General features: G+C 47.0%; 1 protein-coding gene across 1 annotated transcript; it reads left to right on the top strand.

Moving 5' to 3' along the window:
* Window positions 1-1,349: 1,349 nt before the first annotated feature.
* Window positions 1,350-24,032, top strand: LOC134368950 (H(+)/Cl(-) exchange transporter 4-like). The gene is given in 9 exon segments (XM_063085187.1): window positions 1,350-1,487; window positions 4,030-4,129; window positions 10,414-10,601; window positions 12,932-13,054; window positions 18,027-18,233; window positions 18,354-18,434; window positions 19,520-20,065; window positions 22,735-22,921; window positions 23,626-24,032. Coding segments are annotated over 9 exon segments (1,965 nt in total). The 5' UTR covers window positions 1,350-1,361.
* The last annotated feature ends 60 nt before the right edge of the window (window positions 24,033-24,092 follow it).

Genomic DNA, 24,092 nt, shown 5'->3' with positions numbered 1-24,092 from the left:
CTAAGGAAGATATCCAAATGGCCAACACACATATGAAAAAATGCTCAACATCACTCAGCATCCGGGAAATGCAAATCAAAACCACATTGAGATACCATCTAACCCCAGTTAGGATGGCTAAAATCCAAAAGACTATGAACGATGAATGCTGGCGAGGCTGCGGAGAAAAAGGAACCCTCATACATTGTTGGTGGGACTGCAAAATGGTGCAGCCTCTATGGAAAATGGTATGGAGGTTCCTCAAACAATTGCAGATAGATCTACCATACGACCCAGCTATCCCACTGTTGGGAATATACCGAGAGGAATGGAACTCATCAAGTCGAAAGTATACCTGTTTCCCAATGTTTATCGCAGCACTCTTTACAATAGCCAAGAGTTGGAAATAGCCCAAATGCCCATCATCAGATGAGTGGATACGGAAAATGTGGTACATCTACACAATGGAATACTACTCAGCTATAAAAACGAATGAAATACTGCCATTTGCAACAACATGGATGGACCTTGAGAGAATTATATTAAGTGAAACTAGTCAGGCACAGAAAGAGAAATACCACATGTTCTCACTTATTGGTGGGAGCTAAAAATTAATATATAAATTCACACACACACACACACACACACCCAAAACCCGGGGGGGGGGGAAGAAGATATAACAACCACAATTATTTGAAGTTGATACGACAAGCAAAAAGAAAGGATATTGTTGGGTGGGAGGGGAGAGGGAGAAGGGAGGGAGGTTTTGGTGATGGGGAGCAATAATCAGCCACAATGTATATCGACAAAATAAAATTAAAAAAATAAATAAATAAAAATAAAAAAATAAAAAATAAATAAAATGGCCCTGAAACTGAGTGATGAAGTGCTGTCTAGTGTTCCCACATGCGGGAAGGCTGTGCTGTGTTTTATGGAGAGAATACGTGTCAGAGAAGCTTCACCCAGACGTGAGTGGTAGTGCTGTTTTCCATGAGTTCAATGTTAATGACTGAGCACTATCTATTAACTACAGTGTCTGTAGACAGAAAAATGAGATACAAGGTTATGTATTGATAGGTTGATGAGAATGTGAGCAGAGGCTCTCAGGGCCCTAACCCTTTATTCTCCTAGGAGCGGTCATTCAGTTTTTGCTAATGTAGTGTCTGAAGTGACTTTATAGAACACATCTTCTACCTATAATGAGAACTGACTGTGTATATATGTTACTACAGCAGAGATGCCTATGCTGAGATAACTTCTTTTTGTGTAAGAAAATAGAGCCAGTGGGTTATCTTCTGGCATGTCCACGTACATGTTCTGTTCACCTTTTCCATGACCGTTTTTCTCTCTCAGGTGTAACTGGCCTGGTCAATGCAGGAGCGATGAGTGGCACTGGAAACCTGATGAATTTTCTCGATGAGCCATTCCCCGATGTGGGGACATATGAGGACTTCCACACCATCGACTGGCTAAGGGAAAAGTCACGGGACACTGACAGTCACAGAAAGGTAGGTGGCGTTACAAAGGGACAAGTTGAAGGGGATCCCCGCAAGTGGCTGCGGCATGCTGGCATCTGGAAGTTGTTGAGTGGGGGCTCAGGTTTATGTGTCACGTACCAGGTTAGGTTCTAAAGAAGAGTGGGGCAAGGGCAGAGACGTAGCTCCGGGTGCTGGGGGTGGGAGGCTGTGTCATATAGAGAGAATGTGGTGCAAAGCACAAGGAGGGGACTCTGGAATCAGATGAATCTGGGGCACTTCCTACTCTTGACACCTTCGGGCTAGGTGACTTTGGGGGTGCCATTTCTGGGCCCCTCATTTTCTCATCTGTGGGGACAGAGGTGATTATTCCTCAAGGGTAAGTGAGGCTGTGTGTGTGAAAGCACATGTTATGGGGCTGGGCATCTAGTTGGCAGTCGATATATATTTTAATGGTCTGCAGTAAAGCTATGTGTAAGTGCTATGGGATCCTCTAAGAGAGACGTTTAGGGAAGAGGTTCTCAGAGGCTGATATTTCAGTTGGGACTTGAAGGAAGACTAAGAGTGCACTGGGCAGACAAAGGGAAACGCATTCTAAACAGCAGAGTGGCCCTTTCTTAAGTCAGAGGCATGAAAGAACATGGCACACTTGGGAAATTCAGGGAGCTCCAGGGATCTGGTGGGGGATTCCTGGAAGGGGAAGAAAGCAGATGAGTCTAGAAACATGAGTAAGGGCTGGCAGGTGGGCTCAGTTGGTTAGAGCGCAGCCTTGCAACACCAAGGTCAAGGGCTCAGATCCCCTTACCAGCCAGCTGCAAAAAGAAAAAAAAAAGATTTGTAGCAACATGAGCAATGGGGCCCATTGGGAGTGACTGAGTAGGCCATGGGGAGGAGTTTGTATTTTGTGTTGCAGGCGACAGAATACAATAAAGATGCATTGCAAAGGGAGAAACAGAAGGCTTGGAAGTGAGTTCGGGAGGAAGCGGGAGGTCTGACTAAGGGCCCTGAAGTAGAGGTGGATCGATGGGAGCAGGGTCCTCAGAGAGCCATTGACAGGAATAGGGGAGGGGCTGGGGTCAGGCGGGGAGCGGAGTCAAGGAATACCGGGCTGTGGCCAGATGGGGGTGATGCCTTTGATGATGGGGAGGTGGCAGATTTCAGAGCAAGACCAATGAGTTCTGTTTCAGATGCTTTGAATTTGAGCTGCCCACCTCACCTGCAGCTGGGGTGGGTGGTTGGCAGGTGGAGGGAACTCTGCAGTTCCAGGGCCAGGTCAGGGCCACAGTGACAGGTACCTGGCATGAGAGTAGGTGCTGAAGCTTTAGAGGTGGCCAGGGTGGCCGGGGAATGTGGAGGAAGATGGAAGGAGGCGGTCAGGACCCTGGGCAATGCCAGGAGTTAGGAGGTCTGTGGGAGGTAGGTGGGTGCCAGTGACAAACTCTGAGGAGAAGCAGGGAGAGGTGAGAGAGGGGACCAGCTGAGAGTTGTCCCAAGTGAGAAGAGGAGAGAGTGTTGAGGAGGGGCTGCTCCCAAGGTCAGCCTCCATAGAGAGGTAATGGTGAACCAACAACATGGGGGCTGTCGGCGACCTCAGGGAGAGCCGCTTCAGAGCAAGATGCAGAGGGATGTGGAGAGTGCGACTGTGTCACGCCATTTCATGAAGGTTGGCAGTGAAAGGAGGAAGAGCTGTGCAGGAGTGAGGTTCAGTCAAGAAGATGGCGCAGCCTCTTGTCTCCAATGTGGAGGAGCACGGGGACAGGGCAGCCTTCCCTCTAGAGCAGGGCTCAGCAAACTATGGCCCTCGGGCCAAAGCCAGCTGGCACCTCGTTTTGTAAAGTTTTGTCGGAACTTAGTCATGCCCATTCATTTACATGTTCTTTATGGCTCCTTTTGTGCACAGTGACCGAGCTGAGTAGTTGCAACAGACACCATTTGACCTGCAGAGCCCGAAATATTTACTGTCTAGTCCTATATAGAAAATGTTTGTCAACCACAGCTCAAAAGGGTTGCGAGGGGAATGGTGATCTTGGAGGATTTTGTTAACACAGGGAGGCAAAGGTGTGTTCTTACAGTGTGTATAGACGTGTCCATCTGCCATGGCAACTGTGCTCCATGCTGCTAATTCACAGTTCTTGCTCTTAAAATTAAACCTTGAAAACAAAAGTAGGAAATGCAGTCTTTGTTGAAGAGGCTTTCTAATGAACAGACCTGATAATGTAAGTTAAAACAGTAGCTCATATTCAAGATAGTGATACCCAGTCAGTGCCTCCTTCAGAATGGCTTTTAAATAATGAAAGATCAGATCACATTCAGTATATTTTTCTAATCAAGTGCAGTTTTTGGTACTCTTGTTCCTTGGAAAATATGATGGCACCTCCATAGCTCTATGAGCTAGGAAGCCCATTGTGTCATTGTGGCACACATCTGAATGGATAATGTAACTGGGAATTTGGTTGCTGAATTACCTTCATTTTCTCTTAATTACCACGCTGTTTCCTGAGAAAACAGTTTCAAGGAGAAAAGCATGAGTTGAAAAATGTGTGCACATCACCTGCTGTGTCTGCTCTGCTTCCAGATAGCCAGCGAAAGCAAGGAGTCCATATGGGGGTTCATCAGGAGCCTGCAGGACGCCTGGTCGGGCTGGGTGGTCATGCTGCTCATCGGCCTGCTGGCAGGTACGCGCAGGGCACGCAGCGCTCCCGGGCGAGCTGCGGACGCTAACGCGCCCGAGCCCCAGCCGCTTGGGATGATGTTTGGAATGTGGAGCGTTTCCCTTTTGCCCCATGCAAGAGATTTCTTACTTGAAATGTCTAAGAGCAGAATACATGACCATATAGTTTCCATCAAATGTGTCATCGATTAAGCTTCTGGAGAGCTGTCATTATAGAGCTGGTTGGCCCTTTCCACATAGTGCAAAGGTTTATGACCATGCGGGAGTGTCCTGAAAGCACGCGTTCTGCATTCTGCTGTCCTTGGTTATATAGAAGCCAACGAAATATGAAAACGTTTTGAGCTGCCATAATCAAACACCACACGAGACTGGCTTTTGCTACTACTGGCAGGTCCTCGAATGACTTGTAAACACCGTAGGGCACTCAAAACCATGCTAGACACCCACAGGATCTGAGGTAGGCCCTGGGAGATCCCCAGCCCCGACATCGTTCTGACCCTCGGGGACTCTGTGTCCTTCCTTTTTATAATCCCAACACCGTGTTTGCAAGTAGTAGATGTTTCCAGAGTAAATGGAAGCATATCTGGAGGGGAAACCTGTCCTTTTAATGTCAAATGCACCAGCTCTGCATGGAAATTGTGTCCCGAAACTTACTTCCTTGGAGGAGGCTGGGAGGGTTAATGTCTAAGAATTTAAAAATTTGAGCATGCTGAAGAGATCCCCTGAACAAAAATCCCCTACATATAACAACATAAGCATTATGGCTAGAAAATTGATCAGAGAAGTGACTGTAATACAGGCAGAATGTAGAAAGTGCTTTAAGAAAGAACAGTAATGAGACACATCATTTTGTGATTACAGGTGATTCCGATTTCCAGGCGACCTTTCATTTATTTCATGGATAATTGTAGGAGAGGCTCGGTGGCCAGGGAAGGGCCCCATCTGCCTCGTCCGCCTCGGCATTTCAGAAAAAAGAAGCCAAGGGGAATGCTTGAGAGCAGCCCTTTCCTACTAGCCACAGCAGCTGTCTGTTCATTTCCCCAATTCTATTCTCCCTCCCCCGGCGGCGGCAACCAGGGAAGGGAATTAGTCTTGGCAGATACATGGTCTTCTGCCACCACGTTTGCTTGACCGCTTCTGTGAAGACCTTTGAAGGAGGCCGGGGCGGGGCGGGGCAGGTGGGAGGGGATGGAGTTTGCTCTGGATTTGATGGCCCTACTTAGAATAGATTTATCAAACCTTACACTGTATCATTATTCTTGGCTCCTAGGAAGGAGAAATAAATAGGGTAAATGAAGACACTTGGAACAGATGTTCTGGTGTCTTGCTGGAATAAATGGCACAGCTTAGATTTATTTGGCTAGTCGAGGAGCGCAACTGGGCTATCTTTAGCTGACCCGATTTTGACCAGCTGGTCTCACTATCAACTCAGTTGCTGTCAGTTCTGGCAGGAGGAATCACCTGGGGAGTGAAACAATATGTAGCACTGCCTGGGCTGCAATTAAACAGCTTCTCTGGAGGGGGCGCCCTGGCATTCAGTAAAGACCCCTCTTCTCCCTTCTGTGATTCGAATATGCAGGCCGGGGTGAGAACCGCCGGAGAAAGGAAGGCCCGTGAAAAAGGAGGGCAAGAATGGGAGGACAGTGGAAAGAGAAGTGGCTCAAGTGTTCTTTTGCCCTGGATGCACCAAGTGTCTGGCTGGCTGTCCGTCCCCTCAGTGGCTCCCTGGCCACTATATTCTGACCCCTGATGGAGAGGCCCAGCGGCATCTCCTCTGCAGGGCGTTTATCGGGAGCTGCCACTGGGGGTCGCTGTTGTACCGTAGAATAAAGCTGAGGCGCGGTCAGAACCAGAATCAGCATTGAGGATTGGGTGTGGGATAATGTGATTATGAATGAGTGAATAATGACGGAATTTGGGGTGATCATTGGGTCTTGCCCCTGGATATCTGCAAGACCCCTCCACCACGTTCACTGGGTCTTTGTTCAAATGTTACCTTTCATTTGAGGCCTTCCCCGACTGCCTTCTCTAAAATTACATCCTTCCCTCTGAATCTCATCCCCCTTTCCTGCTCTAGGTATGTATATATGTGTGTATGTAACAGCTTTATTGAAATATAATTCATGTGCTACACAATTCACTCATATAAAGTGTCCAGTTCAGTGGCTTTTAGTATATTCACAGAGTTGTGCAACCATCACCACGATCAATTTTACTTATATATATATTTGTCTTTTTCCTGACCGGTACTCAGCCAGTGACTGCACCGGCCATTCCTATATAGGATCCGAACCCGCGGCGGGAGCGTTGCTGCGCTCCCAGTGCCGCACTCTCCCGAGTGTGCCATGGGCTCGGCCCCACGATCGATTTTAAAACAATTTTATCACCCCCAAAGAAACCTCTGTAGTTTTTAGCTATCACAGCCGCAGCCCCCAGTACCCTCTCAGCCTCAGGTCACCACTAATCTACTTTTTGTCTCTATGGATCTGGCTGTTCTGTATATGTCTTACAAATGGAATCATACAGTACAATGTGGTCTTTTGTGATCAACTTCTTTCACTTAGCACAATGTTTTCAAGGTTCATCCACATCGTCACAAGAATCAAGCCTTCTTCCTTTTTATTACTGAATACTACTCCATTGTATGGATAAACCACATTTTGTTTATCCAGTCATCTGTTGATGAGTATTTGGGTTGTTTCTACTCTTTGGCTGTACTGAATAATGCCACTGAGAGCAATTGTGTGCAGGTCTTTATGTGGACACTTGGTTTCGTCTTGGGTATATGCCTCGTAGTGGAGTTACTGGGCCAAATGGTAACTCTGTGTTTAACTTTTTGAGGAACTGCCAGACTGTTTTCCAAGGCGGATGTACCATTGTATCGAGCTGTATTTTCTCTCTAGCACCTATCACCTTCTAGTGCAGTCTCTGGCTACTTACTTACTTGACAAGTGTCTCTGTCCCCACCACGAGGTACAGCTCCATGAAGTCAGAGACTTCGGTCTGCTTTGTTCACTGCTGTATCCCCAGGATGTGGACTAGTGACTGGCACGTAGTAAGTAGGTGCTCAATACATATCCCTTGAGTGAGCCAAGGGACCTGAGTTTTCTGATTTTTTCCTTCATTTATTTACTGCTGTCATCCACTCAATGTGGACATACAGCTCCAACTATGTACCTGACGTGGGTACAATAATGGGAAAGGCAGGTAATCTCTTTGCCCACTTACAGTGGACACAGGGTCTGGAGGCCTGATCTAACCCCCACCGAGGCATGAAAACCAGACAATGAAACATTTTTTCCGTGATTTATAGCCTGTGGAAGTACAGACATATATATACCTATATTGCTAACCATGAGATCAGGATACAGTAGGTATTGAGGTGGGGCAAGGCCCGAGAAATACACTTGGGCCAGACTTAGGAACTCAGAGAAGTCTTCCCAAAGGAGGGATATAAATGCCGGAATCTGGAAGATAAGGAGGACACTGCCCAGTGGAGGGAGGGTAATGCTTGCCGAGATGGTGCAGAGAGGAGCTCCTGGAATGTTCCAGAAACATGGAGAGGGCAGAGGGCGGGGGTTAGTGATGGAAAAAGATGAGGCTGGAGAGATACGAGGTGCCTGCCATCAGGGACAGCAATCTGTTGAGGATTTGGGCATTCGCCCAAGAACAATGGGAAACCGTGGCAGGCTTTTCCATAGGCGCTGGTGTGGGTCAGATTGGCAGCTTTGAAAGCCTGTTTGACCACAGTGTGGAGAACCCACTGGAGGGGGGCAAGTTGGGCATGGAGACCCGAAAGGGGACTCTGGCTGCAGCCCAGACAGAAATGATTCTGAAACGGTGGCCTGAATGGCAGCAGAGGCTGTGGGGAGGGAGGGGACTGGAGCGATTCAAGAGAGATTTGGAGGTGGAATCGCTAGGATGTGGTGATTGCCTGGAGTGGGATGTTTACGCAGGTTTCTGGTTTGCTCAAGGACCTGGATTCTGGGCCCTTCACTCAGCTGCGAGCAAAGCTGGGCCTGGGAGCTAGATACTGTCGCTCAGCGTTGGATGCAGAGACCTGGGGTGGAGATGTCCCACAGACCCGAGAGGGCAAATAGAAGTGTGTCCTTTGACAGTTGCTGCTCATTGGCTTTGGCTGCTTGGGGCTCTGTTAGAAAGGGTGTTTGAGGGTGATTCCACACGAGTCTGCCACAGTGGATAAGTGCTGTCTGACAGGGGCATGTCAAAAGCGTTGTGAAGGCGAATCCAGTAGAGTGTGTCAGATCAATGGGTGATGTCTGCCATGGGCAGTGGAGCTGGCAGCTGCGCTCTGTAGTGACTGAGCACAGGAGACAGGAGCTCCTACGTTCCTGGAGGGCAGCGCTAGATATGCACAGCTACAGCTCAGTGGCAATAGAAGGACGTGACCAAGGTGGCCAGGGTCGAGAGTGTAGTGTAAGAAGAGAGAAGGGTTTAGGGTCAAGCGTGGAGGAAATGTGCCTTTTAGAAGTAGGGTAGAGCAGAGATCAGGAAGACAGAGAAAACCAGAGAGCCAGGAGGAAAGCAGGGGAGGATGATGTTGTGGAAACGAAGGGCAGGCGTGTTTCTAGAAGGATGGAGTGGTCAGCAGTGTCAAAGGATGCTGAGAGGTCTGGAACTGGGGTCTGCACACTTTTTCTGTAAGGAGCCAGAGAGTAAATATTGTCAGCTCGGTGGGCCACCCCCTTTCTGTGTCACCTCTTCAGTTCTGCTTCTGTAGCCTGAAAGCAGCCACAGATGGCACCTCATCGAGTGGCACAGCTGTGCTCCAATAAAACTAGATTTACGAAAACAGGCAGTGGCCAGATTTGGCCCGTGGGCTGTAGTTTGCTGGTCCTGTCCTGGAAGATGAGGACTGAGCAAAGGCCATTGCCTGAGCTGCGGGTCTCCAGGTGGACAGAGCGGAGTGAGGCTGAGCGGACGGAAGAGACAGGCCGGTAGCTGGATGGGAAGGTGGTGCCGGGCAGTGTTCACACTGAAGGCTGCTGGGAAGGAGCCATCAGAAAGGGGAGGTGGCAGGGACAGGAGAGAGAAAGGGGAACTGTAAGAGGGAGGGCCTGAGGATGCAGGGGGTCTGGGTCTGAGGCGGGCCGCTGCACACGGAGCACAGGACAAGGGACGGGGTGCACCGATGTGGGGGTGCGGATGCCTTTGGGGGTGATGTGGGTGTGAACCCGATACTGTCCTGAGGATTCAGTAAAAGTTTGACAAGTTAAGAAGCCGGAGAACATTCCTTGCCTTTGGAAAAGACTAGAATGAGTTATTCTGGAAAGAGAGACACAAGGCAGCCTTTTGTGGCCCTCTGAGCTGCACAGTCTATTATTTATGTTTCTGTTGGGACGTAAGTGACTGTACATGTGTGGGGGGCACAGGCTTGAATATCTGTAGCCGTATGCAACATGCGATGCTCCGACCAGGATAATTGGCACACTCGGCATGACACCATGTCATCGTTTTGGGTGGCCCTTTACCAGGCCCTCCCTTGGCCATCTCCCCTCCCCCTTTCCCACCTCGGTCCTTTTCTCTCCTTTGCAAAGTATAATTGGGATCCTTGTGTCTTTCCTTCTTTCTTTTTAAATTTATTTTCCAGCTCCCAGTTATGAGTGAGGACACGTGGTGTTTCTCTTTCTGTTGCACATTCTATTTCATCCCACTTCTATCGGCCTTTAAACTCATTATGTACTTGTATAGATCCATGATCCCTTACCCAGAATTTAAAGAATCCAGAACGTCCTAATCAGCATGGCTTTCCCAAGTTTGGTTCCCATTTGGGGGCAAAACCTTACTCATTTACGATATGAGGCCATCATAACTGTTATGCCTCCATTTTGTCTGCATTATCATGTTTCCCCAAGAAATGTTAATCTGCATGTGCCCAGGATCCTGCCCCAGAAGCTGCTGAGGGGGCTTTGTCTTTTACAGTGTACGTACCCTATTTCCAAAATTTGGAAAGGGATGAATCGGAAAGTGCTTGGCCCCAGTGGCTTGAGATGAGAGTGTAAACCTGCGTGTCTCACTCTCCTACCTGGTGTAAGCCACTGAGCGCTTTGTATCTCTCCCTGGGCTGGTGCTGCCCTCACCGTATGTGTTCAGTGACTGCCAGGTTAATGAGAGAAGCTTCCTATGTAAGTGACAGCCCATGGCATGTTCGTTCCTGCTCTGGTGTTGGGGCCTGCGTGGTCACCGCGTTCCTGCGTGGCTGCTGTGTTGTGCATTCCCTTCGCAGCACGGGTGACTCCTCTTAGTGGCTTGTGCTGGTTCCTCCAGGCAGCTTAGCTGGGGTCATCGATCTTGCAGTCGAGTGGATGACAGACCTGAAAGAAGGTGTCTGCCTGTCTGCCTTCTGGTACAGCCACGAGCAGTGCTGCTGGACTTCCAATGAAACCACTTTTGAGGACAGAGACAAGTGTCCACGGTGGCAGAAATGGTCGGAGCTGCTGGTGAATCAGTCAGAGGTGGGTGCCTGGGCAGGGTCCTCCTGGGGACTCCCACCATTCCACATGCCCTTGGGACCCTGCCGGTTGTTTCGTGTCATTTCACCTTCAAGTGTCTGTTGCGATGAGAGTCCATGGCGTAATACTAGTGTGACTTGCTCTTCTCTAGCTCTGATGCAGCCACCCAGACTTTAAAAGCCTTGTATTTGGCTTTATTTTTCTTACTGAACGTAGTTTGTTGATCATGGTGAAGAAATAGCGTTAATTTTTATACCTTTCAATTGAGGTGAAAATATGAATTATCTTTTTTTAGAATAACAGCTTTAGTGAGATATAATTCACATTCCATATTTAAAGTGTACAATGAACCAGGGGATATACCACATTTTATTTATCACTTTATCAGCTGATGAACATGGGTTGCTTCCACCTTTTTGCTATTATGAATGATGTTGCTATGAACATTTGTGGACACCTGTTTCATTTCTCTTGAGTGTATACCCAGGAGTGGAATTGCTGGGTCAGATGGCAACTCTGTGTTTGACCTTTTGAGGAGCTTCCGGACTGTTTTCCACACTGGCTGCACCATTTTACCTTCCCACCAGCAGCGCATGAGGGTTCCCATTTGCTCTCCTTCTTGCTAACACTTATTATTATCTGCTTTTGATGTTAGCCATGCTAGTGGGTATGAACTGGTACCATATTGTGCTTTCCGTTATCTTCCACTACATTTTATGAGCGCATTACAGAGGATGTTCCGGGCCTTCTGTGAAGAGAATGTCCCAGGCACAGGGGATGTGGTGGTGAACCACAGACCTAGTGTTTGCCTTCAAGGCACTTAGAGCTTCACATCTTTATAAAAATCTTAGCTCAGGAAAGGTTTAGCTTTTACCAAATTCAGTGCTTACTACAATGACTATGGGTCATTGAAGGATCAGCAAGCCAGGTGACAGGAGCTACGAGCCAAGCTTCACAATAGGGGTAATGTGAGGACCGTTCAAGCTAGAACTGTTCTTGGAAGGTACATGTAATCTGTTTATACGTCTCCTCCCTGCCCCACTGTTTTTTTGCTGGACCAACTTACCACAGCTGAAGACATTTGGAATGCACTTTGCCATTTTGTTAAACCCCTTTCTCAGTGGAATTGAAAATGAATTTCTTCAGATCTCAGAAGTAGACAGAGGTCTTGAAATCTTACACATTCTCAGTGCTCTCTGTTCTTTCCTAAAAGAAACTCTCTACTTGGGTTGATGGGCGTGGGCAGGCGGAGGTGGCTGGGTGCCGTATTTTATTTCTTCTCTCCTACTTGCAATATGTATTTTGGGGAAATATGACCATCCATCTTTTCAACTACTTTTAATATCTATACTTTGGTTCAAAGAATTACTGTTAGTAGGAGTGAGAAGTTATTTTTAGCCTCCAAAAAATGTGCATACTTAAGTGGGTGAAAGATATTCCTCTGTCCGATTTCTCACCACATAGGGTGAGAATATATGTGCTTGTAAAGGCCAGAGCAGTCTTCTGGAACGTGTTTTGCATTTAATAGGAACACACGTGGCTGTGTCCATGGCCTGACTTGTAGGTGACCTCTCTTTCCTTCTCCCCTCACTTGTGTCATCCAGATCGTAGCAAGAAGCTGAGGCCTAAAGAAATGCGGACTCCACTCAGCAGACCAGGTCCTCAACCCAAAAGACCCCAGACTATGTCTTTGGTTCAGAAAAATACTCGCACAGACCACATAATTTGGAATCAGTGAAATATTCTGAGGGAGATGATCAAGTTTCCCCTCAAGTAGTGCCTCTCAAATGGGACCTGAGACTCTGCATTTCTGGCAAGCTCCAAAGGCATGCTGAGGCCGCTGGGCCAGGCAGCTCACCTGAGTAGAAGCATTCCAAACCACAGCTCCCACCCTTGCTCATCATCAGTGCGGTTGCTTGCTGGGGTGTGAGCATGGCCTCAATGAAAGCTAGGAGAGACCAGTCCACCGCAGACAAGAAAGACAGGCCTTCCAGGCTCTGAAGACAGAATTTTCTGCAGCACACCGTTCATTAGCTCTAGTGCAAGTGGTGGTTAAAATCGAGTGTCATTCATGGCTTCCGTTGCCTCTGAGACATCAGCCGGTGGAAGGTGCACGTGAACAGCTCCTGGAGGAACACCGGTGCTGGGTGGTGTGTTCCCATTTCAGCGATGGCGACAGCCGATAAAACCGACTCTGGCCTTTTTGTTTTTACAAGACAGGGACTGGGCCTGCCCGATCCCATCAAAGCGTCTGCTCTCCCGACAGAGGGGTGGCTTTGGTATGTTGCTCAGGTTTGCCATGGCTCATGTCCTCTTCCTTTGTGTCTGTTTAGGATGCCAGTGCTTACATTCTGAATTACTTAATGTACATCCTGTGGGCGTTGTTGTTTGCGTTTCTGGCCGTCTCCCTGGTGTGCGTGTTTGTGCCATATGCCTGTGGCTCTGGCATACCTCAGGTGAGTCGTGGCTGAATTTCTTTTGTACCAATAATAAGAATAGCAAAGACTTCCGTAGCACTGTTGTGCCAAGCACAGTTCTGAGCATGAACTCATTTTACTACCTCATTTACTCCTCACAGTAGACTATGAGGCAGGTCCTATTATTGTGCATTTGGTAGTTGAAGAAATTAGCACAGAGAGGTTAAGGAACTTGCCCAAGGCCACCAAGCTGGTCAACTGTGAGTTCAGGATTCATACTCTGTATCCAAGATTTCTGCTTTATCGCTTCTCTGATGATTAAACCATTGTTGTAGTAAACCAGGCATAACTCTTAAGGCCTGTGGAATCAGAGTTCATTAACCACGCGCATAAATAGGCACTGGGATGACTTGGAAGTGCGCCTATGATATAATGTGAAAAAAGGGCAATAGCGGAGGTTTGTTGCTGAGAAAGTTTACTGATGATTAAACTCCTTTGCCACATTCTGCTCTTCTGATGACCAGGTAATAGCAATCTTTACACAACTTAATTTCACTTCTACCGCATGCACTGTGAATTTACCCTTCTGAATTTAGCGTTCTTATAAACAGTTTTCCACACTTTCATGTAACCAAAGCATGAGGGAAGTGACCTCATCGATCAAGGGGAGTGCCGGAGACTGAACTTGAAACCTGCAAGGATCTACTGGGCAGAATAATGTTAAATTGAGCTGAATCGCAAAGAGCCCAGACAGTGAAAATTTTAGCCAGAAATAATTTTAAAAATTCTCGTTTTATCCCTCGAATCAAGGCAATTCAGTTCTTCAAGTTGGTGCTGCAGCAAGGCCCACAGGCGGTAGAGATGGTGAGTATGAAGATGTAGTTCTGCACCAGTTGTGGCGACATGTCCCAACCCTTGGGTGGTGCCCTCCACCACTGACGCTGGTCCAGGCAGTTACAGGAAGGGCTGAGTCATTGAAAGATGGTCAAAAGAAAAATTCAATATGGTCTTGTTTCAGGAAAGTTAGGGGAAATTTCTTAATATGTCATGCTGAATTTTTGATGGTTTATATTAACAAATTGCTTCAGGAACCCAAAAATCAAGCCGTATAACCATCCTATTTTCTCAATACAGCCAGTTCTGCTATAGTGTGACATATACATTCCTAAACATCACCATGCCATGCAAAATCACGCAATTAAAAAAAAAAAGAGGACCTATGGAGAAAATGGGTTAGGAACACAATACTCAAAAACTTCATCAGTGATACATATAAAAAAAAATAGGCTAGGAAAAACAGCAGCACAGTTTTACACATTAAATGGCCAAGAAATATGTCAATACTACAATAAGTATCTTTCTTCTTGAAAAAACTTGAAGTTGGCTGTGGAAGTGGGCATCAGAAGGGCTGCAGCTTGTGAGTTACTGTGAAGGGGCTGCAGGAGGGTTATCTGGACCTGGATGGGAAGCTGTGACAGCGGCGTGCACGGGTGTGGCTCCCCACACATGTGTGGACTGGTTGATGTTTGAGGCATGTGCGTATATGTATGTTTTGTGTTTTCCTACATAGCTCGGTTCAGCTGGGTATGGTGTTCTGCATTCACCTCATATTTCTCCCAGAGCAAATTGTGCATAAACAGACATGAAATTTGTGTTATGCTCAAATTCTTCCCTAATGTATAGATGGCATTGGAACAAATATGCATTTTCTAAACAAGTATTATAGCAGAGCTGACTGGGTAAGAGTCTCTCTTTCTGCTTCTATTCACTTTATCAGTAGAACCACTATCAACTATGCAAGGACTTCAAGAAAGTCGTGGAAATATAGACTTAAAATACAAATCTTTACACGAACTTTTTGAAGTATCCTCGTATATGAAATCATGTCTTCCCAGAAATTACTCTGAGTTGATGTTTCCGTTCTTTACAAGAAATGAACACTCTTCCAAATATTTACTTACCAGGAAGTGTTCTGGTTTTAAAGTTAAAAATACCAAGTCACAAATCCACTGCAATACACCTTGTGAAAGCCCTGCTTGCTTCAGTCTCAATGAATCCAAGTTAAAGCAAGTCATTGGATTTTGGCATCTATTGGGAATGAATTTGCCCTCTTTAGTCCCTAATTTGATCATGAGAATTTTGTCAAATCATTTTAGAGAATTACAAAATACATATTACACTGTTCAATTCACCACATGTCATGGCTGGCAAAGGCTCAGGTAATTTAGATGCTTGTAATTTTCTAAGTGGTATTACACTTTTAAACTGTACCCTGGGGTCCAAATCCACATTAACTAACTGAAACAAATTATAGAGAATTTTATTCAAGGCAACACAAAAGGGCAGGATTGTGGCAGGCATAATAAAACATCCCTTAAATAAAGGGATCTGAGATCCCCAGAGCACAGGATCCATTAGGCCAACTACCACCTGTTAAGGCCTGGTTTCACCACCACTAATTTGCCATCAGTTAAAGGCTCATTCAAGAAACACCAGCTGACTGCGCAGCTAGGAGGCCTCTGGTGTGTCCTGCAGGGAGGAGCTCATAGAATTCTTCAGGAAGACATGCACGACCTGCTCTGCTCGCATGGGCTCTTTCCCTCACCTGCTCCCTCTCCTTGAATTAGGATACGGATCTGTCCGTAGTTCCTGAGATGAAAATGGTCCTGTGCACACCCCTTTAACAATCTGAAGATTCGCTGACTTCATGACCTTCCCCAAGTCAGCACAGGTGACACGACGCTCAGTAGCAGGAATTCGTGAAAGGACCAAGAGTGTTTCAGGTCCGTCTCTTAAATATTGAGAAATTAGGGCTATCTGTGCTACATTTTCCTGGAATGGAGCAGTGGTTGTCCACCTGGGCTGCATTGTAGATTCACCTGGGGAGGCTGTGCAACTCCTCATACCCTGGATGCACCCGAGGCCAATTACATCAAATCTCTCTGGGGAGAGCCAGTTCTCAATATTTCCCGATTCCCAGTGATTCTGATGAGCGCTGAGGTTGTGAAGGGCTGTAATAGCTACTTGAGAAATTGATTACTTGGCAGAGCAGTGTCCACAAGGAGGCATTTTGAAGTTATGTAAATGGCACTGACAAGCGATCACACTGTCCCGTTATGTATTACACAATGGGAAAACAAATCGACCACAAACTACATGGAGTGACTCACTTGGTGTCTAGTTAATCTGTGATTTCAGGCATGTAAATTGCCAGCTTGGTGGTAAACATTCACTCCATTTTAGCCAATTGTGGGAGAGGTTGGAGGCAGAAGTTATGTAGCCATGGTAATGTTTCTGTATCCTAAAGGACACCGTTTTGGGGGAGAGGACCACAGTATATGAAGTTAGTCACTGAGATTGGCACTGAGTTGAATTCTCAAAGCCTTAGGCAATATGCTCAAGCACGCCTTTAGGAAGAAAGCCATTACTTGGCATTTACAAAATGCGGCAGGTCTGAAAATGGAGCAAGATAATGCTCCCTGTAGTCAAAGTCCTTTTCAATACAAGAGATATGATTAGGTGAAAGAAAAGGGGTTGCCATGGATTCAAACATCTGTATATCCCCCAAAGGTGCATTATTAGAACGCTGAGCATCTTCCTTTTCCAACGTTGTGTTAAGAATATTTTCAAACATATAGAAAAGTTGGAGAAAGTGGACAGTAAACACCCATTTTACCTATCGCCTCCAGCAGGGGCCAGCAAACTTTTCCTATAAAGGATAGAGAATCAGTATTTTAGGCCTATGGGCCAAGAGGCAGGATGGGGAAACTATTCTCACTGAAAGGCTAGTAATTTTTTTCTTACTTTATTTGATATTTCTATTACTATTTATATTACTTTAAATAATGTTAAAACCATTCTTAGCTTGTGGGTCATATAAAAATAGGCAACAAGCTGGATTTGGCCCATGGGCTATAGTTTGCCAACCCTTGACCTAAAGTTCAACTGACGTTTTGCTCTTGTAGGGGAGGCAGGATTTTACCTCGACCCTTTTAGGGGTTTTTGGCTGTGCCTGAGAATTAAATTGATGTAAGACAGATCCATAGGAGAAAAACATACAAATTTATTTAACATGTTTTATATGACATGGGACCCTTCATAAGGAAATGAAGACCTGAAGACGCAGTTAGAGTTGTGCACTCATATGCTGCATTGGACAAAGAGTAGTCAACTATGAAAATGTGACAGGGTAAAGGGGCTTGGGCTCGGGTAGTGACAGAGACGTGACTAGGAGGATAAGGGCTAGTCTAACAACGTTGGTTTGTACAGAATTCCTTCGGCCTCAACTTCCCATCCTTGATGATAAGAATGATGCTGTCCTACTCGTACAGGAAGGGCATCTTTCACATGTGAATTTCATCTCCTTCTTTTAAGAAACAAAATGAAGGTCAGAGCGAACTTGCACCTGCTGTTTTCTGAGTGCCTGTAACTCAAATAGTAAATCTGCCAGAGTGGCATACTCTGGGTGGCGTATTCTAAACTCCTTCACTCTGTTTGCTCTGTCAGGTAGCTGGCCAGCTCTCCCTGTCGTTTCTCTGGGATATCTTCCAAGAGTCAAAAGGTAGCAGTTAAAATCAGAGGTATATGAGGATACTTCAAAAAGTTTGTGGAAAAATGGAATTAAAGATAATACGAATCTTTTCATGAACTTTTTGAAGACCCCTTGTATGTCTCTTCTCAACACAGCAAAAGGTAATGTGAACAAGACAAAACATCATGAGTAAAATGAGACGTTAGAAGTGACTTATTCAGTCCTGTGATCTTTTAGTACTTTGGGAATTCTTAAGGTTTACTTGCATTGAATTTTTCAATGTTTCTCTTAATATAAAATTATATATTCATGTAAGTTTCTGTTAATACGATATAGACAAATGGAAAACTAAAAGAGCCTGTCTTCCACATGACTTTGTGAATCGAAACTTTAAAAGTGCCTCCCAGAGGAATTACAGCTATTTTCCTGGCCATGCATTGAAACAGTTCATTCCCTCTCATTCGCGATCCTCTGTTTCAGATCAAGACGATTCTGAGCGGCTTCATCATCAGGGTCTACTTGGGGAAGTGGACCCTGCTAATTAAGACGGTCACCCTGGTGCTGGTAGTGACATCCGGCCTGAGCCTTGGGAAAGAAGGGCCGCTGGTGCACGTGGCTTGTTGCTGCGGCAACTTCTTCAGCAGCCTTTTCTCCAAGTACAGCAAGAATGAGGGCAAGAGGCCTGAGGTGAGCCGGCCAGCTACCGCTGCAGGAAAGCGTTCTGCCCGCAGCCCCTCCATGGTCTCGCCTGCACACGCTGGTGTTCACGGAGGGCCCGGAGCTCATACATAACTGTTTGCCTTGCAGGTGCTTTCAGCGGCGGCTGCGGCTGGAGTCTCCGTGGCCTTTGGTGCTCCGATCGGGGGTGTGCTTTTCAGTCTGGAAGAGGTGAGAAGGGGCAGCGGAGGGAATGCGTGGGGCTGAGAGGCAAGGACCCGTGGATGACTGGCACAGCAGTGAGCCTTCGTCTCCTGCCCTGTGAGGAGTACATTCAAAGAAGTTGCATAAGATTCCTGCAGTTAATTTAGGAGCTACAATTTCTGCCATTTAAAAATATTGTTTTAAAAATTGCCAACATGACTTGTTTTTGAAGATTTATAGTGACTCCTCTGTTTCTCAGAGCCTATTGAATTAAGCATTTTTCGTTTTGGTAACGCTAACGGATCATTCCAGAGGTTGGCTGGTTGGCAAACGATTTCCGTAAAGGGCCAAATGGGAAATATTTCAGGCACTGTGGGCCACACAGTTTCTGCTGCAACTGCCCAACTTGGCCATGTGGCATGAAAACAGCCATAGAAAACACATAGTTTGGGATTGGGCATGGCTATGTTCCAGGGGCACTGAAATTAGAATTTTCTTTTCTTAATATCCTATATGTGTGTGTGTATGTGTGTGTTTGTGTGTGTGTGTGTGTGTTCATCATTATGCAATTTTAACTTTCTTTGTGGCCTTTTACCGTGAAAGTAGAATTTTCTAGTTTTCACATGTCACAAAATATTGTTCTTCTGAGTAGTTCAACTCAAAAAAACCTTTTTTTCTCCTCCAACCATTTAAAAATGTAAAAACCATTGTTAGCTCGTGTGCCTTACGAATACTTTTGCTGGGTCGGAGTTGACCTGTGGGCCAGAGTTTTCCCACCCCGAATCAAATCCAGAGGTTTATTTGCTTTTAGGAGGGTCTCTGTGCTATGAACAGAATTATGATTAACTATTTTTCTCTTAAAATAAGTGGCTTAAGCCACCTTGCTCAGTATCCATTTTACTTTTAGACACAATTAGATCCCTTTGGTATCTTCGTTGGTGCATTTTGTCATAGTCAAGCCTGGACTGACTGATGAAGTGAGTGCCGTTCGTCCATGTTTGGTCCCAGTGTGTCTCACGGTGGGCACCAGCAGGTGACTGCTGACCAAAGTGGCTGAACTCTGAGCAGCTCTTTCTCTGGCCAGTCTCTAATTTGTGACTTCTTCATCCCAGATCAGTTACTACTTTCTCTTGGAGACATTGTGGAGGTCATTTTTCACGGCCCTGGTGGCGGCCTTCACGTTGCGATCCGTCAAACACTTTGGGAACAGCTACCTTGTTCTCTTTTATGTGGAATATCACACGCCCTGGTACATGGCTGAACTCTTCCCCTTCATCCTGCTTGGGGTGTTTGGGGGCTTGTGGGGAACGCTCTTCATCCACTGCAACATCGCCTGGTGCAGGAGGCGCAAGACCACCTGGCTGGGGAAGTACCTGGTGCTGGAGGTCATTGTGGTGACTGCCATCACCACTGTCATTGCCTACCGCAGTTCCAACACATTGCAGAGCATCAGTGAGCTCATTTTTGAGCTGTTCTATGACTGTGGGGCCCTTGAGTCCTCACAGCTGTGTGACTACATCAACGACCCCAACATGACCCGGCCTGTGGATGACATTCCAGACCGGCCAGCTGGGTTTGGCGTTTACATGGCCATGTGGCAGCTGGCCCTGGCGCTGATCTTCAAAATCGACATCACCATATTTACCTTTGGCATGAAGGTAAGTGAAGGGGAAGAAAGTGAGGGCAGGTGCTGGTGGGGAGAGGAGCCCATGTCCTTCTGGGGACAGCACCCTACTCTCCTGAACAAAATTGTCATGGGAGGAAAAGGGGATCCAACCTTTCTTGAATGTTCTCATGTGCTGGGAACTTGACATTCTTTCAATGATCAGGACACAATTCTTTAATAACCAACAAGCCTGCGAAATGAGGTTTTAATCCCATTTTACAAGTGAGGAAGCTGAGGCTCAGAGACCCGGAGTGGCCTAATCAGACCCACAGCACATGGGAGACAGAGCTGGGCATGGAGCTCACTTCATCCCACTCCCAGACCAGGGGTGATCACAGATTTGCCTGCTGGCAGGGTGATACCAGGTGGTGGGACAAGCCCGTGTGTGGCCCAGTTTGGATCGATGAGCATGCACTGAGCATCCACTGTATCTAGGCACTGTACTAAGTCCAAGGTGTACAGCACTCGAAACAGAATGCTGCCCCTAAAGAGCACCTGCCTCTGGGAGAGACAGATGCAAACCCAGAGTTCTGAGACTGTGTGGCAGCACCCTACGCTGCACACCACGTGATGGCCTCCCAGTCTGGGTGTGGCTGGGGCCACGACGGGGGCTCTTTGCACACATCGTCTCCTGACGAGCAGTGTCCTCAAGAGCTGTGGATGACACCGTGTGCTTTCCTCATTTTTGTTCCTGAAGCTGGAGAAGAGACAGCTTCTTTCTTCTTGCTTTTAAACACTGCGTTAAAGTCAGACATACTTTGAAAGCCCTTCCTAAAGAGCTTTCTTTTATGGAAACTGACATTAAGTTGTTATTGCTTTTTTTCAAAAGAAATTGAGGTAAAGTTTACATAACCTGAAATTGGTCATTTTAAAGTGTACATGTTAGTGGTATTAAGTACATTCACAATGTTGTGCAAACGTCACCTCGGTCTAGTTTCAGAACGTTTTCATCCCCTTCATAGGAGACCCCATGTCCATTAGCAGTCCCTCCTGTTCTCCGCCCCAGCAGCCCCTGGCAACCACCGATCTGCTTTCTGTCTCTATAGGTTTGCCTATTTCAGACAGTTCATTTTAATTAAATTAATTCATTTCGGACTGTCCTTGTGGGACTGGCTTTTTTCACTTAGCACAGTGTTTTCAAGGGTTATCCACATTGTAGCACGTGTCAGCCCTTCATTCCTTTTCTGGCTGCAGAGTGTTCCGATCTGTAGATTCCCCCACACGTGGTTTATCCACTCATCCTTGGATGGACATTTGCGTTGTTTCCACCTTTTGGCTATTGTGAATAGTGCTGCTATTGCTTACTTAAAAACAAAATGAAACTTTTATTAGAGTGTTAGAGTGTGATAAAAGAGTATCATATAGAGATGCATACAGCTTAATGAATTTTCACAAAACCCACATGCTTGTGTAACCAGCACCCAGGACCAGAAGCACAACATTACCCACCCCCAGAGCCCCTGATGTGTTCCATTACTTTTGTGTTCTGTGTGGTTTTCTATGAGTTGTCTTGTTTTTAAAAGTCTAAGAAACGGTGTCTCTGGGTATGTAATAGTCAAACACAAACCCGAATCTGTGCCTTAAGAGGAAGGATGGGTATACTTTATTAAACAGCTGACTGTCTCTGATCCATCATCTCCTTGCAAAGGAATTTATTTTTGTGTCCAAGGAAGATGCTGGAGCATCCTTTGGTCATTACTGAGAGTTTACTTTGAAGTTACTGGGGATTAAATGGCTGTGGACTAAGGGGGAGCCCATACAGGAGCTATTTCCTGAGGAATATTCCAAACTCTAGAAATCACACCCAAGGATCTGAACTTCAGTTCACCTGGCATCCTCAGACTGATGACCACCTGGGGCGACATAAATGCAGCTGTGGCTCAGGGTCTGCGTTCACGTCTCAATGAACACAGAGCAGTTGGGAGTGTCCTATAGCACGTGTACGGTCACCAGACAAACTAAAATGCATTTGCAGTCAGCAAAGTAGGCAACACGCTACTTCTAAGATCATTCAGTTTCCATAGTCTGTTTCTTTGCTGCCGCTAACGTGGCTAGAATATATTCAGGATACTTCTCGGAAGATGTAGTTGGTTAGGAAGATGGAACTGCCTCCCTCGTCTCTCTCTGACTGGTATCCACTGTCTATAAACAGAGCGGGAAGCCTTCGAAAGCTTTTTGGAAGATCAGGGGCAGCTGCGATGGTGCGTTCAACTTCTTTATTTTACCAGGGAACAGTTGCAGTCCCTTCTTTTCCGTTTTCATGCTGTGGCTTGACATTTAATTTTAAAAGCCAACCTGAATGACATGGCAAGGGGAGAGAGAAAGTCACGAGTGTCTCAAGTGACAGATGTTCACTTTGAATGCTATTTGCACTGGGGCTTATCATTCTTTACTCCGTAGCAGGCAAACAGGGCCAGACATTGCAGGGGAAGAAATGAAAGTGTAAAAGGGTATTCTCTCCAAGTCGCAGTAGATGCGACCAACTAAGGAGGTCAAATCACTTGTCCCACCTTTTCCCAGCTGACTGATTTTGAAGAACGGTGCCTCCTTTGACGACTGAGCAAAATGCAAGCTTGTCGAGGGGGTACCGTGGTTCCTGGGGATTGGGAAGGGGGACTCAGCTGCCTTCCCTCATGCCGCTTTTCTCTGTGCTCCCTCAAGTTCCCGTCGGGCCTCTTCATCCCCAGCATGGCCTTGGGAGCAATGGCGGGCAGGATGGTGGGCATCGGCGTGGAGCAGCTGGCTTACCATCACCGTGCCTGGATCATCTTCCGGAACTGATGCCGGCCCGGAGCAGACTGCGTCAAACCAGGGCTTTACGCACTGGTGGGAGCTGCAGCCTGCCTAGGTACAACCACGGGTGGGGCAGGGAGGGGGTGGGGGCACTGAGCTGGCTTAGAGGACTGGCAAGGAGGAAGGCATGGACTTGAACATTTGCCTTACTCAGGATAGGCTAGGTTGTGCTGCTATAAAGAGTATCCCCCCAAATCTCGGTGGCTCACACACCAAGGCTTATATCTTGCTCACTACACACACACACACACACACACACACACACACACACACACACACACACACACACACACACACACACACACACACACACACATATATATGTCAAAAACATGGGTGAACAGAAGATTCTTCCCACCCAGTCATTTAGGGGCCCAGGCTGATGGAGTCTCCACCATCGTACAGCCATACCACCTAGAACAGTAGTTCTTAACCAGGAGTGATTCTGCCTTTCAGGGACACTTGGCAGTATCTGAAGACACTTTAGGTTGTCACACCTGGGGAGGGAGGTGCACAAGCCAGGGTCCCCCATTGGAGCAGAGCCCCCAGCCAGGTGTGACTTACACCACCCTGATGCGATGCCACGTTGAACAGAACCTGGCATCTGTTCCTGAGGCCTGAGCATGGGCGGCATGTGGGAATGTCCCCTTGGAACACGTGTGAGGAGCATTTACAGCCCTCTATCCATTTCCACACATCGTGCCCCCCCCGAGTGTCCGGGGTCGGGCTTCGGAATCTCACTGGTGTCTTGTGTTGCAGGTGGAGTTACCAGGATGACAGTGTCGTTGGTGGTCATCATATTCGAGTTCACGGGTGGTCTGGAGTACATTGTGCCCGTCATGGCGGCGGCTGTGACCAGCAAGTTGGCGGCCGATGCCTTTGGGAAGGAAGGCATCAACGAGGCCCACATCCACTTGAACGGCTACCCCTTCCTGGATGTGAAGGATGAGTTCACCCACTGCACGCTGGCCACCGATGTCATGCTGCCCCGGCGGGGAGAGCCGCCGCTGTCGGTGCTCACCCAGGACCGCATGACCTTGGAGGACGTGGAGACGCTCATCAAGGACACCGACTACAACGGCTTCCCCGTGGTGGTCTCCAGAGACTCTGAGCGCCTCATTGGATTTGCCCAGCGGAGGGAGCTGATTCTCGCAATAAGTGAGTAAAGAAGCAAGCTCCCCTTCGTCAGGAACCAAGAGGCAGCTCTGTGCCCCCCAGTGATCGGA

This window comes from Cynocephalus volans, chromosome Y, assembly GCF_027409185.1.
Source record: "Cynocephalus volans isolate mCynVol1 chromosome Y, mCynVol1.pri, whole genome shotgun sequence".
In the NCBI taxonomy this organism is placed as follows: domain Eukaryota; kingdom Metazoa; phylum Chordata; class Mammalia; order Dermoptera; family Cynocephalidae; genus Cynocephalus; species Cynocephalus volans.
The sequence above is the reverse complement of the archived record's forward strand: the minus strand, read 5'-3'. Positions and strand labels throughout refer to the sequence as shown.